General features: G+C 45.0%; 1 protein-coding gene across 3 annotated transcripts in view; it reads right to left on the bottom strand.

Annotated features, from left to right (window-relative positions):
- LOC119437611 (probable medium-chain specific acyl-CoA dehydrogenase, mitochondrial) overlaps positions 1–17,877 on the bottom strand; it is a 241,958-nt gene that overhangs the window by 142,772 nt on the left and 81,309 nt on the right. The window contains exon 5 of one of the 3 annotated variants that reach the window (XM_037704610.2): positions 13,067–13,167. The exons of the other annotated variants lie outside the window; for them this stretch is intronic. Coding sequence (XP_037560538.1) covers positions 13,067–13,167 — 101 coding nt within the window. The remainder of the gene's footprint in view (positions 1–13,066; positions 13,168–17,877) is intronic. 3 annotated transcript variants of the gene reach the window in all.

Genomic DNA, 17,877 nt, shown 5'->3' with positions numbered 1-17,877 from the left:
TTGTTTATGTCGGCTTTGTCCCCCTTTCCCTTATATATCATGTCTCCACCCGTCGTCTCAGTCTTCACCCGTCGGGGGCTTTACCGTCCATTATCATTTTGCTCACTGCCTCTCTTAATCCCAGTGAACCACAAATATCCATTGGATGTACCACAAAAGACGAAATATCCAAGACGTTTAACGACATCCAGTTTACATCTATAGTATGTTCGACTAGTACATGGCAGTCAAGGGTCATCCAGAGGACGTCGAATGTCCTTATGATTTGGACATCTCTTGCACATTCAAAGCTCTCGTGCATTGATCGTACATTGTGTGTTATGAGTCGATGCAAGCACTATGCCGCAGAAATACAAGCAAATTGTCTCTAATGCCTAACAATGGGAAGCTAGGAGAGCAAAAGCATTAAATTAATTATTTTGCAATTTAGCACGACCTTTGCAGCACTGCTGGAGGTCTAGTAACGTTGCTGCCAGACACCGCGCGCAAAAGCCAATACTTTCGCCATTTTTTCGCTATGCTTTCGGTCTCGGTTACGTCATTTTCTTTCTCCCCCATACAAAGATGCTTTATTTTTCAGTTATATCTATTAGTACATTGTTGAAAATATGTAACCTTTAACTTGCTGATGTATTACGACAGTTTATAAAGAAAAAAAGAAGCTTGAACTCGCAATAGCTTTGACTTCGCATTGCCACTGATATCAATTCAGCAACACGTGCCTCGATGCAAGTGCGCAGCAATGTTCCGGGCGCGAGCAGCGTGTGCTTTATTTGTGTCTTTTCGACTTTTGTGCGGTTGACCATGGCCCAAGTACGTATATACTAGGCAGAACTGTACAGTTGCATGCTGAAATTTAGAGCTGTGCTTCCGACTGCTATCTGTGGCAAGTTTGTTCGCCTTGCGGAGCGCTTACGGGAATGTTCTGGAGACAATGTTTTGATAGTTAATTTTCGCACATGTTAGTATCGCTTGGTTTCCAGCGTTCCTCTTCAAGTGTCAGGGATATTTCTCATTTGCAATGCCTATCTCTAAGTCTCTGGCAGCATTATGTTATTGGCACTTTTGTGATCTGAGAAGCTGCCTGACCAAGTTGCCTATCAAGATGAACATTCCATCTCTGGATTCTGCTTGCGTGGAATTTATTTTACCATATATTTTTCAATGCAGCTAGAAAGTACTGGCTTTCTATCTTGAATCCGGTGGCCCCAGAAGCAGGTGCTGGCAAGCAGGCCATGCACTTTTGGTCATTAATTAGTATGTGATACTACCTCTTACTAATCAGTTTTATTCTTTTTAATTATAATTGTGGCACTGTGCCTACTAGTCATTTTGTGCCTACTCGTTAGTAATTTTGTGCCTACTCGTTACTTGTGTTTTAATAAAGTTTAATTGTCAAGAATCTGTTTTTGATTACTTGGTTTTTTTTTCTTTAGATCCGCGTTTAACCTGTTTGTAACAGCGAGAACATGTAATGAATAATTAATTGCATACATGTGCGTGGGGCTGGGGGCCGATCATTTGTGTAATAAAGCTTTATCAGTTGTATAAATAAAAAAGTAACATTGGTGTGACATTGTGAGTTTCACTGGTGTGCTTTACCTAGTGCTTACTGAACTCACTATTTTTCATTTATCCATTGCAGGATTTGTAATGATGCATAACGATCAAAATGCGTATTTACGGTTTTCTTAGCACAGTTTTCGCATTTTGATGAGCGCTAGAACTATATATAAAGGTAACAGTCACTTCAGCGAACACTGAAGAGGATGAAGGCAGAAGCCTGCGTACTCACGAAGCATTAATTAAATTATTTGTCATTCGCATGCGTTGTTACTTCTATTGTTTTCTCCTACCAAAGTTGTGGGCTCGAGTGCCTTAATTACCTGTGCCTGAATTAACTTCGTCATAATTAACTCCAAAAGTCGTGGGTTTAACTCCCACCAAAGGTCGAGGGTTCGAGTGTCTTAATTAACTCTGCCGTAATTAACTTGCCTTAAGTAACTTCGCTCTAATGAACACCCAAGGTAGTGGGTTCGAGTCTACCTTCACCATGTCAATTGGAATCCAACTTGAAGATAATTTGGCGATGTGGCCGGTTCACCCATATCTCCAAGTGGTTTTGACTCCCAACAAAGGCCGTGGGTTAGAGTGCCTCAATTAACTCTATCTTAATGAACTGTGCCTTAATTCGCTTCGACCTAATTAACACCAAAGGTTGAAGGTTCAATCCCCAATTTTGGTGCCATCGAATTTTGGCGCTGCGACGCTGGACATCGGATTTTTCGACCATTGAGCCATCTAAGAATTTCACCTTAAGTGTTGCAGTTTATATTTTCACCTTCACACGTTTACATGTTAACAAAACATTTCAAGCAAAGTCACCAGCTACATGCCGACAATGTGGGTAACTGTGCCATTAGTGTGCCTCAGCAGACGTGCCATCGAGGACAAATTAAATGCGAACAGCGGAGTGTGTGGCCGAAGCATAACTAAAGGTATACTGTGCATGTCGTCGGCCAGTCGTGCACGTGCGTGGGGATGTAGTTATCGAGGAATAGTGCAGCGCTGCTCGCCCTATTGCGATAAACGTCACCCGTATTTTGTCCGAAAGTTGTTTTCTCATCTCTCCTCGGGCAGTGCCATACCCACCTGGCAGTACAGTGTTATGGTGACTAGCACCATCGCTACATCTGTAGCGTGATATAGCTGGCATGCACCCAGCTTGCTAACGTGCGTTGCTTTGCTTTTGTTACCACCATCAAAGCTGCCAGTGTCTAATCGTAATTTGAATAACACGAAAAATGTATTGCATTGGATGCGCAACAACAGTGCTAGCCACCTTAAAAGTAATCATAGATAGGAATGGCACTGCAATGGCGGGGTGAGAATACAAGCTTCCAACAAAATACAGGTGATGTAATACGCACTAGGATAAGCAGCCCCGCACTCCGCATCGAAACCACATGCATGTGTACAATCATCGCTGAGCGACGCCACACACTGTGCTTTTAGTTCAATAGTACATCTACTGTGGCACTCGCAGGTATACAGCTCATTATAGCGTCAGCAGGAAAGATCCACTAGATGTTCTATGGACCTCCTGCGTCCCCAAAAAGAACATCTATTAGAGGTTACTTATGTCTAGCTGCGACATCCTTTCAACGTTAGAGCAACGTGATCTGGAATGGACTTAGATTATCCATGGTACGTATTTGTAATGTTGTTTGGAGAAATATAGATATCTATAGGATGTGTGCAATGTCTCAAACATGATGTTGTATGGACATCTATGGTACATTAATGGTTCACTGGGATGCTTTCTTAGATTTTGGGCCCAATGTCTTTATCAACATAACTGGGATGCCATCAGGACCTGTCGACGTGCTACTAGGAACCCTCTTCTCTGCCCTTTCTCACTCGCTTTTTGCCAGTGGAGCCACTGCACTGACTAGTCCATCCTCACCTGATTGAGCACATGCTATGTTTCGTTCTTTAAATTTTTCTGTCATCATTGCTCTTATATGTTCCATTGCCTCATCTCCCTCTAGTCAAACACCTTGAGCTGTAACTATAAACCTCTGCTCTAGGCTAGTCTTATTACTCAAAGAGTGGAGATGTTTCCAACATTTCTTCGCTGCTTTTCTATCCTTTTTGTTTACTTCTGACAACCATTGGCTCCCCTTTCTTCTGATCTTCTCTTTGATCAAATGGGATGCTTCCCTTCTACAGTTTAAAAAGTTATTCCATTTTCTGCCTACATCAGCTTCTGGTTCACCCCTCTGCTTTGAATATCTGTGTTCCCTGGATGCTTCCTGACGTTTCTCTATGGCCTTCTTAACCTCCTCATCCCACCAGCTCTTGGGTTTACGTCTTCTGTTCCCTTTTGTCCTGACTCGTACCTTAGTAAGCTCTAGCTCAAATAGCCCTGTTAAATTTGCATATGTCAATTCTGTTTTTGTAGCCTCTGAAATTACTTCCTCAATTTGCTGGGTTGCTATTTCAAGTTGCTTTTCGGAGTAAAATATCCCACCTGGTTGTTCATCTTGCCTCCTACCTACTTTCATTTCCCTTCTAAAACTCACCTTAATACGTTTGTGATCACTACCTAGACTTCTGGAGCCATATTCATCTATGCTCATTACATTTAGCCTATCGTGCATCCAATGTGACATTAGTGAATATCTATCGTCGACTGCAGGCTCCCTACCTCCCATGTTATGTGCCCTTCGCACTTCTCAGTACTGTTGCATACAACTAAGTCATGCATTTCACACATATCCAGCATCATGTTGCCTGTTGAGTCTGTGTACCCGTCCATGTCTTCTATGTGTGCGTTCATATCTCTTAGTATAATAATCTCGCACCCTTCTCCTAGCTCATTAATGTCACTTGATATGCATTCCAGCATTTTTTTTGTTTTCCTCTTTGGCATTTGATCCTGTACACAGGTATACAAAGCGAAGGAGTGTCTGCTCTCCTGCAACTTTCCCTTTTAGCCATAAATGCTCCTTGCATTCCTGTTTGACCCTTTGCCAATTCATACTTTTATGAATGAATGCACCAATTCCACCCCCTTTTCTGCTGCCTTCTGTTCTATTGCAATATTCCCATGCATAGTCAGGATTACAGGGAGGTTGCTCCATGTCCCTAAGTTGTGTCTCCACAAACCCGTATACACCATCAGCTTTTCCTGCCTTAGTTGCTCGTCTATCTCCTCCCACTTGAGCCTATTCCTGCCACCTTGCATGTTAATGTACCCTATGTCAAAATGACCTTGCCCCTGGTGCTTACGTCTATTTCTTCTCCTACCGATTCTACGTTTCTTGAATCTTGGGGCCTCTCTGGGTCCGTCTTCGTCTACACTGGTGGTCTTAGGGCTCTGGGTCCCCCCAAAAAAGCCGTAGCTTGGCGCCCTATCCTACTACCTACCCTCCCACTCGTGGCACCACTGTAGTGAATGTCATTCTGTGCAAAAGGGTGGGAGCCAGACTCGTACACTTCCCGGTTTACCTCCATTATGCCGTACCCTAGTGGTCGGCTCAGACCCCTAATGACCCGGTTAGCCTCAAGCACACTCCGTTCCATCCCGCTACCCTGGCGCCGGACCTGTGGGATTGTGCATATGGTCACATGCACATTCGCAGAGGTTTCTCTGAGTTTATGCAACCCAACCTCAAACTGTCTGTTTCGGTTCTGGCTCCTTCCCTTCAGCACATCGTTGAGACCAGCATGGACAACGACCAGATGTTCATGCTCCAAGTTGTCCCATACCACCTTCTGAGCTTTTGCCAGTGCGTCAACCATGCACCTCCCTGACTGGGCCTCCACGCTCACCCGCCCCGCCCGTCTGCCTTCACTGTTGTAAGGATGCCCTCCTCAACCCTAGCTACGTTGGAGTCCCCCACCACTAGGACACTTCGCTCTACACGTTTGCCTCCCGCCTGCGATTGTCGATTGTCGTCCTCCAGTTCGCGCTAGCTGGTTCTCCCCCCCCCCCCTCCCTCCCGCGCTGCCTCCCCGCTTTTTTTTTTTTTTTTTGCTTTCGCGTGGGAGATTGCGTTCCCCTTGCGCTGGGTTGCAAGATAAGCATTTGGTGCCGTAGCACAGCGTCGCCCCGCCTCCCTCCCCCCCATACCCCCCCCCCCCCCCCCCACCACGGCCTTTTGCGCGACAATCGCGTTTGATTTCCGCCGTGCGTTGGCTCTCCGTGATAGCGCGCGTCCCCGCACGCTTTTACTCGCGCATACGGCGCACGGCGACGATTTTATCGCCCTTGGAATCTATACGGAACCTCACGGCGACGCCGACGGAAGAAATCCCGTTGAAGTGTCCATATAATTGCTATCGCAATAAAAAAATGCACGGAGCACCGCAAAAGCGCGCCGCAGAAGAGCAAGAACGGCGTTAGCGCCCAACCGAAACGAAGCGGCGCAGTCCGCATCGCCGTGGTCCTCGGCGGCAATCGTGCGCGGCACGTGACTGACAGCAACGCCAGAGCGCTTCGTGCCTAATTGTGCCTTTAAAGCCTTTATTCTTGCGTTAACCATCGCGCGTAACACCGCGTTGGCGCCTAGCCGCGTGCCTCCATAAGTGCGTAGTCGCCATCTGTGATCGCGTCAAGAACCACCGCAGTTTCGTCCGCAGCGGTTGCGGAATGTAGTTTCGTTTTCACTCGGTGCGCGCGTCGGCTGCGTGCCTTCACAACTGCGTAGTCGCCTCCCATGGCAGCGTCGAGCCACCGCAGTTTCGTCCGCACTTCTTGCAGCGAACGGTAGTTTCGTTTAGATTTGGTGCGTGCGTCAGCCGCCTGCCTTCTGAACCGCAAGGTCGCCGTCTATGATCGCGTCGATAGCGGCCGCGGTTTCGTCCGCAGCGGGTGCGGCAAGCAGTAGTTTCGCTTTGACTCAGTGCAAAGCTGTCGAAGATGAAGAGCAGCGGCTACATCGCAATGGACGGACAATTTGTTGGCGAGCAGCTGAGCGGCGAAAAAAAAAAAAAATCGGTATGTGCGCCCGTTGGTGTAAAGCGCGTCTCAGCTGAAGACGCGCGCCGCGAAGGATGTCGCGAGGCCTTCGCCGCTGCTAGCGCTAATCAGTCATGCGATGACGAGAATTTCAGCTTCCGCACTGATCTTGTGCTAAATAGAAACAAGATTTGATGAGTCATTGAATTAAATAGAAGCGTGTTGACGTAGTTAAGCATTTGTTTATTGTTTTCTTGATACCCTCGATAATTCTACATTCGGTTAATTCGAGGGGGGGGGGGGGGGAGGGGGGTTCCTTGGCACTTTATGGAGCTTAGCAGGGTTCCCTGGGACGAACGTACTCGAGAACCCCTGCTCTAAAGCTTTCAGGTACTAACTACCATCTGATGCCTTTGAATAGGCCATCGGAGGGCTTCACTGTTTTTAAATTCGTGCTTGACAATGGCTCTCTGGATCCCCGGGTTTTTCAAAAGTATCGCCAAGAATCTTGGGGTCAATTTCTGTACTATTTCTTAGAAGCTACAATACTACAACAGAGTACTAATATAAGCGCTGAATTCTTGGGCTCATAAGCTGAGTGCAAAAATTGAAATTAAAAATCTACTGATTTCTACTGATCTTTCGCGAAAAAAAAAATCTACTATTTTTTTATGTGTCGTGGCAACACGGCAGCCAACGCTGCGGCTGTGGCGCAGAGGGAACCAACAGCGGTGGTCCCATCCAGCCAACGAAACTGCCCACGCCGGCCAACGCTCGCTTCAACGGCAGAAAACGAAACTTCAGGGGCTGGCGCCAGGCCGGCGGGGGCGGCCGGCGCGTACGGAGACAGTCGAAGGTGAGGGAGGGCGAAGGGAGCCACCAAAGCCGCTGCCACCGAAGTGACAGAGTTGCCGAGGCCAAGTCCGCTTCCCTACCGCCCTCCTCCCTCATCTGCGACGGTCCCCGGCGCGCCCGTCGCCGTGTCGCATTTTCCTCTTCACAACCACGGTGGAAGAATATTTAGGTGTTGACACTGCGCGCGAGCGAGCGTCCAGATTATGTTCGGCCGCGCGCCGGCGCACCGAGTAGCTCTGCTGCAAGCAGATAGATGGCGCTGCGGCCAGCGGTCCCGTAGACAACGTACAGGGAATTGTTGTGGGATATTCTTCAATACGAAGGCATAGATGACGATTTCGTGGAGCTGCTGAGGGAGATATATCGAGACAACCAAGTACAAGTGGCATGTGAAGGCCGAAAAGGAAATGAAATGGTGGGAATTCACCAAGGATTGAAGCAAGGATGCCCTCTGTCACCATTGTTGTTCACGCTTTACGTCAAGGGCATAGAAAGACGACTGGAAAACAGCAAATTAGGTTTTGATTTATCCTACATGCGTAATGGACAAATGGTGCAACAGAAGGTCCCTGGACTGATGTACGCAGACGACATTGTGCTACTAGCGGACAATAAAAAAGATTTACAGATACTTGCGAATATCTGTGGGAACGCAGCGACAAATCTAGGCCTTAAGTTTAGCACAGAGAAATCAGGGATTATGATCTTTAATGAACACACGAGTAACTTCGTGGTGTCAATCCAACAGCAAGTAATACCCATAGTGAAGCAATATAAGTACCTCGGCGTACACATAAACGAAGGAAAGAATTACTCAAGCAACCACCAAGATAATCTGAAAATAAAGGGGAAGCGGAATGCAGCAATTATGAAACACAGAGCACTGTGGGGCCACATTAAGTATGAGGTGGTGCGTGGAATCTGGAAAGGAGTAATGGTGCCAGCGCTAACATTCGCAAATGCCATTATATGCTTAAAATCGGATATATTGGCGGGTTTGGAAGTTAACCAAAGATCAGTAGGCCGGTTGGCTTTGGGAGCACACGGTAATACGACAAATGAGGCAGTGCATGGTGACATGGGTTGGGCCTCTTTTGAAGTCAGAGAAGCACAAAGCAAAATTAGTTTTGAAGAAAGGCTCAGGAACATGGATGAAAATAAATGAGCTGCTAAAGTGCACAAGTATCTCTACATGAAAAGCGTGGACACAGAATGGAGGAAGAGGTCAAGGAAGTTGGCAACCAAGTACAGGATAATCGAAACTGTAAATAGACAACCAGGGGTCATCAGAAAGAAAGTGAGAGAAATAGAGACCGTGAATTGGATGCAAAGAATGGAAACGAAAAGGACCATGGAGATTTACAAGAATGAGAAGAAAGAAATTAGAAGGGAAAATCTGTACGCTAACACAAAGGGCAGTGCCTTGCTATTTGAGGCTCGACCCGGTTGCCTAAGGACGAAAACATATCGGAACAAATATTCGGAACTAGATGAGACATGTGTATGCTGCAGTCAAGATCCAGAGACCACTCAGCACATCCTAATGGAATGCAACGCGATCCACCCAGCGAGAACCGTAGGTAACGTGCAACTCCCAGAAGCGCTTGGGTTTAAAGTGGAAGGAAACATAAACAGATCAGCCGTAGAGATCAGCAAGAGACGATTAGAGTACTGGTGGAAAAAAAGCATGGAAAAGATGGATACGACCTGATCTCATAAAATCATAGGCAGCGGAACAAGGTAAATTTTTTGAAAAAAAAAATAATGAGAGGTATACAAAAATGCTAGATAAAGAACATGTATAGTATACCTGATTAAATCAAGCAGGCTAGGTGACTATTTGTCGCTGCCCCGTTTCAAAGGGGATGCCAATAAATCATCATCATCATCATCACCAGCTTAGCGGCGCCGGCGGCTTGGCATTCCTCTGCCTCCGCTAAATTTTCGTTCATAGTGGCGCCAGTAAAACTCAAAGCGCGAAGGAAATTCGTTATTTCAGATTAAGGTGATAAGTGTACCAGGCTGAATGCTTTGCTAACATGAACGTATATTGTGCAGGGCGTGAATGACGTGAACACGGATCGATGGGACAGCACTCAACGCCACTCACATTCCGCTCGCGCGCACATTTTGTTGCGGCCGATCTAGTCATGCATACAAGCATAAAAAAATGAAAGCGTAAGCCCGCGTGCTACCACTCGATCAGAAGAAAATAGTGACTGCATCGGAAAATTCAAACTCGGAAAACCGTTCAAGCATCGTCACGCGAATTTAGTGTGGGCGCGATATAATTTAAGAAATGAAACGGCGCAAGCTTGCAATATGCAACGCACTAGAGCAAAGTGGGTGTTCATGGCTAGAACCTATGATGAGAAAGCACATAGCTATGTAAAGAAATCTTTCAAAAGATAATTTATCAAGCGGGACGAAGGCAGGCGTTTTATCTTGGATTACAATATGACTAATACAGTTTACTTGTGAACATCTTTTTTTATTTCAATTCCACTTAACATAGACTGTGTATATTATTCATTTGGCTTTCGTCGTTTGGGGAGCGAGTGACTCTTGCAGGATCTAAGAGGTGACTTTCTTTTTTCTTAGATTGCATATGAGAATGTGCAAATGTAAGCGTATTTGACAATGCATGCTACAGCGTGTCCACAAATACACTTATACCCAGCACACAATAATCTCATAGCATTTTTATTTTTTATTTTGCAAAGACAGAATAATTAAAAATTGTGCATGAAGGAGCTCGATAATTTTAATAGAGGATAGCCTTCCCAGAAGCTTACGCTCTCATACACTCCCACAATGCAAAAATGTTGAATAAAAACATGCAAGCGTGTAATATACACCGCACGCGCATTGTAAAAAACATTCAGTATCCAGGATGGCACAAATTTGAAAATCAGGCACACATCTGCAGAGAAAACGGCAGTATTATACAGAGTGCACAAAGATTTAAAAACATGTAAATGTCACGTAGCTGAACAGAACCAAGGTAATGTTGTTTTCCGTTCCTTGGAGATACTGAGATTATTTTATACATTTATACATACATTATACATCATGGCCTAATTCCATGATTAGTCTTAATTAATTAATCAACTTCTCAAATATTATAATTATATAAAAAGTTTCAATGAGAAAATTGGAGAGGTACATGAAAGACTTCCGATACAGCTTTCTATTACTCAATACACGCTACATAGAAGTATTTTTCCGAGTGTGAAAGAAGCCCATGAATACACACAAAGTGCCTCGAGCCAATTTTGAGTCTATTTGCGGGTTTCTTTCACGCTCGGAAAACACTTTTATGTATCACGTATTGAGCAACAAAAAGCTGTATCGGGAATCTTTCATGTTGCTGTGCAATTCTCTCGTTCACTTTTTTATCTAATTATATATAGCATTAGAAAAGTTGAATAATCAGTTATGAAAATAATTATGTAATAAGGCGGAATGCAAAAAATAATCTAGGTATCTCCCAGAGACGACAGACAACATTGCCAACATTGTCCAGCTATGCGACATTTTCATATTTTTAAATCTTGGTGCATGATAGTTAAAAAACACCCAGTATATATCTTATACATGCAGCAAAATTTGCATAGACTGCTGCGGCACACAGCAGTTTTTGTGGCACACAGGAGGTTCTCTCTTCCGCAGTGGCTCTCGAGGTTTATTTGACCGTGTGAGGTTCTTTGGACAGTTCGGAAATAAGGTGGGAACTGTATTTGCAGACAGGACAGGGCTCTTTGGCGTGCCAAGTAGCACCATTTTATCGAGCTCCGCGTAATATGCCGTCGATATCATATCCTCTGAAAAATGCTTGGCGCAAACATGGTCGGTAGGCATTAGAGTTCGGTCTGCCCTCAGATTTACACGCCACCACTGCTCTATACGACCGCTGTCAGACGGCACTTTGAATAGAGGCACACGCTCCGCACAAGTTCGGTATCCAGAATTGCAGTTCGTGACGAAGCACTTTCTACCCATTTCAAACTCTCAGAAGGACGCTTCCACCTTGGTCGAGGGCCCGTGGTGACAATACAGAAGCACAAGATGATGAAAAGCGCGTGAACAAAAAGTGTGCCTTCAAAACAGCACGGCCGTACATGCAAGCACAAAGCGCACAAAGACAGCGAAGCACGCGCCTTCCCGCCGAGGCTGGGACCGCATACCGCAGTGCCCTCTACGACGGCGCCGAACCAGCTGCAACCAAGCCGAACATGATCTGGACGCGAGCGACCAGCGCTTTCGCGCGCGTTGGGGGGAGAGTGTCAGCACCTCTCCTTATTCTTACACCGTGTTCACAACCACAATCTCTCTCTCTCTCTCTCGCCGTGCCTGCGCCACCCGTTATCGGGAAGCGAGCGTTGGCCAACATGGCCAGTTTTGTGGCCCTCGCTCGATATGTGCTTGCGCGCCGCATATTTCACGAATCACACCGTTCGTACGTCGTGCTATGGTGCATGAATACTTAAAAATAAGTCCTTCTTTTAATTCGGACAAAATATTTGGGCCCCTTCGCTTCAGCTTGTTTCACAGTAATAAAAAGTTACTTGCAGGAACCTAGTCAAGTAATAGTATTTGCTGTTTTGCCATCAGTTGTAAGTTACTTCAATCAAGCTGATGAACCACAAAGCATGTAGCCTACCAAGGTCACAATGTTGCGCAATCCGACACGAACACGCCCAGTCTCAGGAGCAACGTTTTTTCACAATGGGGACCTTTGTCAGGCCCACAAAAAAGACAGGCACCTTCTGTGCACTCTCAAGGCGTGCAATTTATTTTTAACCGAGTTTGTGCCATCACTGCTCGGTTGATCTGTGTCTCGTTTTCTGCCGTTACAAGTTCTTGCATGCCTTGAAACAAACCCAAACACAACTATGGGACATAATCGCTCTTAAAGGTGGTTTTTATTGTCTACAGTTATGTTATAAACTTGAAAAAACAATTTTTTTAATTTAAATACCACAGTTAGATGCCATAAGCTGCGTCTCCATGTCTCCACTATCTCCATCACCTCATCTTCGCTATGGTAAAAACTGCATTTTATTGCTTCAATGCAGACATGAAAATGGAACTACGTCAATTACATTGCCATGTTGCTGCCACGTTGGTATTTTCACGCAATCTCAGTGATTTCGAAACACACCTCAAGCTTGCTTTCGGTCGTCTGCGACGACACAAAGGTATAGATCAATTTAGTGTCAAATTTCTCAATAAGTGGACGATAAGAATATGAGTAAACTACTTCTTTACAGTTACACATGCACCGTACATCATACCCAGAATGAACATTTTGTGCAATCACTTCAGAACGAATTTCTAAAAAAAAGTTGAAGGCAATGTGCAATGTATTGGGGTCTTAGGGACAAGAGCTTAGTCAAAGCTGCAATGGTGATCCGAGGAAAAAGGTTAAAACAATACAAATATACCACATTTGCTGTAGAGTAATGTCATTCGGTAAAAGCACTTTGGCTAGATATGGTTTCACCCCCCCTTGATGTGTGTTGGCAGTTCTGGTTCTGAATAAGGTGTCTCATGTTCACTCTGTGTAACACGGATCTGTGCTTCTACTACGAGGGCTGGATGGTGAAATTTTAGCACACTGCAGGCCAAGTGGCACAGGTATGGCCATCAGTGCATCCTGTCTCCCACCACAGACTTGCTTAGACCATTGCTGCACCACTGTCTACGGCTGGCACTGCCCGTGAGACATGCTGCACACATTACCCCGAGGTCTGTTGCTTCAAGAACGGTTTTGATGCCCGAGCAGCCGTACGCAATCTCCTCTGTCACCAGACAGTGGCTGAAGAGGCTTAGACCGGAGCCACCTGGCAGGAAAAAGAGGGTGGGCCTTCAAAACACCGCATGTCAATTTTCTCAATCACACTGCTTGGCCAGGGTGTCAGTCTCCTCTTAAATCCCACACCTTCCCAGGTTTCGCCATGAAAATTGCATCACTAAAAAGAAGAAAATTGGAAAAGAGCAGCCGGTTTTCCTCCCAATATGGTCAAAAAATTGGGCAATCCAAAAGAAACAAAACTTTGGGGAAAATTTGCAGTTTACGCCCACAGCAGGAGAAATCTCTTGCTCTGTCTTGCAGTTCAGAGTGACTCAGAAAAGTGACAGACTCATGGCCACCCTGAGTCAAGTATACCGTGTACTGAGAAACTCACTATTCATGTCACACCTTAGATCGATCAGTACCTACACCCCCCTCCGCCACTGAGTAGTACAACCCCTTCAGCCAGCCTCTTCACGCATATCTTGTTCATACTCCATTGACCCTTCATTTACACCTCAGGCAAGCTTCAACAACACGTTAGTCGCTTCGTGTTGATGGTTTCAATAAGCTCAAGTTTCTTCCCTCACAACAACAAGGCACGCTTCGGCTTTTTGAGCATTGGCAAGCTGAAACAAAAAAGAATGTCACCTCTTTTTCATCAGGCCCCACCAATCTCTGCTAATTCTTAAGGGCCGCCTAGACAGGAGGGTGCGAGTTGGAGGACATTTGTATTCAGTGGCCACTGCATGCAAGTGCAACGCACCTACATATATGCAAATGGCCACCCAACTACCTCATGGCTGCTTGGCGCGGTAAAATTTGTGATGGCCATTCATTTTACATTCTCACGACGTGTCCGATGTGAATTTTTGAGGTGAGACAAGAAAAAAAAAAGTTGCCAAGTCAAATGCAACACATGTGAACTTAAATGTATATTGCAGTCGGTAAGGGCCCTTTTTCTTGACCATCCCTAGCACCATGGCGGAGCAATGTACAAAGTGTTTCTACATAAAAACAAAGAAATCACGAAGGGCACCACAACAGAGAAGAAAATGCTATAAAATGCAATCTATGGTTGTGCTGTGTTCATTCAATTGGAAGCTTTACATGCAAGCTTTTGATTGTGCGCTCTGCAATCAAACAAGTGAACTTGTTGAAACATGCCAGACAGATGCTGAACATACATATAAGCTGCTGCCAGTAAAGCATGCGAGCGCAATCTCTGCAGCTTACTCACAGCAGAGAAACAGTTGGGTTTTCAAAGATTTATAATGTCCAAGCTTTTCACCATCTTTGCTTAAGCAGAAGGTGATCAAGTAAACAAGCGAATTAGCTTTGTTGAGCGAGACGAAAAGGCAGTGATAAAAGTTTTAGCAGTATATTATATTGCTGTCTGGCAAAAAGCTGCAGATGCCATGCATACCTGCTAAATAAAGTTTTACACCGCAAATGATGGCAAAACTCAAAATTTTTATTTATTTCGTGCTTCAAGCATCCAGCCAGCTGAAGAGTTGACTTTGCCCTTAAAAGCTAACAGCAAAGAAATTTAACTTTGCCTTAATTGGCTCTAAATGAGTAGCATAAACTATTGAACTTGGCAAATCTGTATGACTGGTAATAGTCTCTCATTAGCAGCCTTTGGCACCAAAGCAGACAATCGGTGCACCTAGCGGTTAACGGATATGACGTAAATACCAACACACGTGGGTGGCACCTCATCTAGGAGTCGTGCATACTGAGTCGCACGTCACTTCCGGCAAGTGTTGTTAATGGCAGCGTTTGTTTCAGTTAGAAAAAGACATCCTCTGTTGCAATGTTTTAATGACACATCCACTCCCGTTTCAAACATTGCACAGAGACGGCTATATATCTACGCTATCTGGAATTCGGTTCCTTAGATGATGAAAAATTTTGTTGCAGTGAGTCCAAGTGTGGGGCCTATGCAGTGTACCTGTGCCAGGCATTAAGGCCACAAAAGATGAGCTTTTCGTTTCTAAATCCCAAAAACTTGTGTGAGCAAGTCCACTTAAATCTAGATTATCACCTGCAACATCGTACGAGCAGATAGCGTCCAGAGAGATCAAGTGAAATGCCTCGCAGGGCATTAGAAATTCTGAACCACCATTATGGTCGGGCTCTATGGGATACATAATGATGCTGTGATAAAAGTGGAATAATAGTACAGTGACTGTATACAAAGACCACTTACAGAGCAAAATTATTTCAAAGGTAAGGTCTCCTTTAGCCCGGCCATGGCTGCATACGCCTTATCTTGGAAATAATCTGCGGCGGGTGCACAGATTGGGCAAGCCGAGTGTTGGAGGTGCATCGAAGCGTTTGCTGCCCGTGCCAGCACTCCTAGCGTTCATCGTGTGCATGTTTGCCTGTGTGCAGATGACGTCATGCTTGTTCATTTATTTAGTAAGCAATTGTTTACTGCAAGTTATACGGCCGATTAAAAACTACAAAACTTACTTTGTGTATTTCTCTAATACTTTGCCATCGCTACCAATGCTTCCCCTTTCGGGCAAAACTAAGTCTTTTTTCTTTTTTTACACAAGATGAATATCTGTCAAGTTGGGTCCCTAGCTGCTCCACTCACTGTCTTTGATCCCCAGTACGTATTCTATGCCTTGGTCTAGAGGGTAAGTGCTGTGCTGGACATGTAGATTTCAATGCAATGCCACAATTTCTTCCTATTGTCACATTCTAGTGACGGTTTAGAACACAGTAGCAGAAACTGTGACTCACGAAACTAACTCTTTATTGGGCGAACCTGAGCCCAGAAAAACAGGTTACACTCAAAGCACAATGATAGCGGCAAGCACAGTCGGCAAAATCTCATCTCCAGGTCAAGCGCGTCACCTTTTATACATGACTTGTCGAAGGTTCTAGCGTAATCACTGGTGCTAACATGCCTTCCCGAAAGTAACACACAATTCGTGTCACGCACAGAATCACCGATAACATAAGTTCCAAATCATGCAGGCGCATCATGCGCTTAGCAGGTGAAATACGGTCCCCGGAAAAAAGATAAGTACGTGTGTCGCTATCCCGTTACACTCTGCACACTTATGCTATAAGTGAGATTTTCTTACAGACCTTTTTCAGCTGTGCAGCAGAAGCTCCCATAATCACGACAGATTTGGGTTATGCCGCATAGCGGCCTCAGGTCTATCTGGCTTCTCTCACCAGTTTATTGCTTGTGGAGAAGCCAGACTTTCATTCAAACAAACCCCTCAATGAGGACACAACAACAGTTTAATCATGGCAGCCCTGCACTTTATGTCCCAACCCACTGAATTTGCTACACTAATAAGACTGGCTGTAATGTCCTTGTTGGCAGCCACTATTCAGCATCAACTAAGACTACTTCGTGGTAACTAAAGCCTTCGTTGTTGGCATAGTGGCCCTACACCACGTTCACCCTTGCCACTATGTCAACATGCTTCTCCTCATACAAGATGCGCCCTGAGCATAAACAACTGTACAAAGGTCTCACAAGTTCATGTAGGAGCGTGCGTGTAATTTGAGGGTCAAAGACTTAAGTATACAAACAAGGCCAAAATGGTCCATTTATGGCGCCGTTTGTATTTTCAAGTCTTCTTTGCCCAGCAAGTGCTGCCACCCCCTGTGTGGATACTTTTTCTTTCACTTGGTAGCATCTTGGTTTTCATTGCACGGCTTCTTTACAGCGGCGTTTCAGCGTCCACTCGCACATCCACACCTGCACGCATCGGTGAGTTTTGGTTTCGTCTCGCGAGCTGTTTCCGTTTGTCGCACTTGTAAAAAGTGATGTCTATCTGGCTTCTCTCAAATAGTCACCAGTAGATGCTCGCTTGTTTATTGCTCACAGGGGTGCGATTACATCTGTTCACAGGCAGGAGCTGGTATTACAAACGATGCCGCCATATACGAACGATCCTGCGATGCCTGCATTTCTCACGACTCCCAAAAACTGACTGCCTACCATTGGCGATGGGACGAAAGATTACTGCAAGCTTCTGACTCGTTTGGTTTTTCTGACGGGCACACAACCATCGAATTTTCTTGCATGCACTCACATACATGGTGCGATTACACTATGGACGTGCATTCCGGCTTGTGAGTTGAGGGGCGATTGCTTCGATGCGGACTTCTGCCCAAGTGCCGAATCGAAATATGTCTATTCAAGTGTATCACTTTCTTATTCTTATTACAAGTATTTATGCAAGCCCATCTGTGTTCTTAAATAAACAATGCATGTTTACCTACAGAAAATATTTTTTGTCACTTTATGGTCATTCTAAAAACATTGCGGTAAATGTTTTTGGAAATAGGGCACTCTGAAGATTTTAAATCTAAAATAAAAATTGACTCTAGGAGGTCGCATTTGCAAAAAAAAAATCCTCAAAGGGTTAAATTTAAATGCTTCTGTTGGGTATAATTTTACGATCTGACATGTACGCTGTTTTAACAATGTCTCAAATATTGTTACATGCTCAGGAGTGAGTGGTATTTTGATGATAGTGTTCAACAAATATCAAGTGAAACTTTATTTTTTTCCGCCGTGCGTGGCTTTTATCCATCAGCGTTTCGACAGCATATGTACAACTTATTCCGAGCAATCCTTCTAAACGTACGGCGTTTTCACTCGCACAAGAGCACGCAGTTGATTTCAGACCAACCTTTGGCAGAAGCTCAATTCACAGTCTAATCTATTACTTTTTAAACAGCGCCTGTGCTGTACAATATTGTGCAACACTGTACTCTGCAA

Source organism: Dermacentor silvarum, chromosome 1, assembly GCF_013339745.2.
Source record: "Dermacentor silvarum isolate Dsil-2018 chromosome 1, BIME_Dsil_1.4, whole genome shotgun sequence".
Taxonomy (NCBI): Eukaryota; Metazoa; Arthropoda; class Arachnida; order Ixodida; family Ixodidae; genus Dermacentor; species Dermacentor silvarum.
The sequence above is the reverse complement of the archived record's forward strand: the minus strand, read 5'-3'. Positions and strand labels throughout refer to the sequence as shown.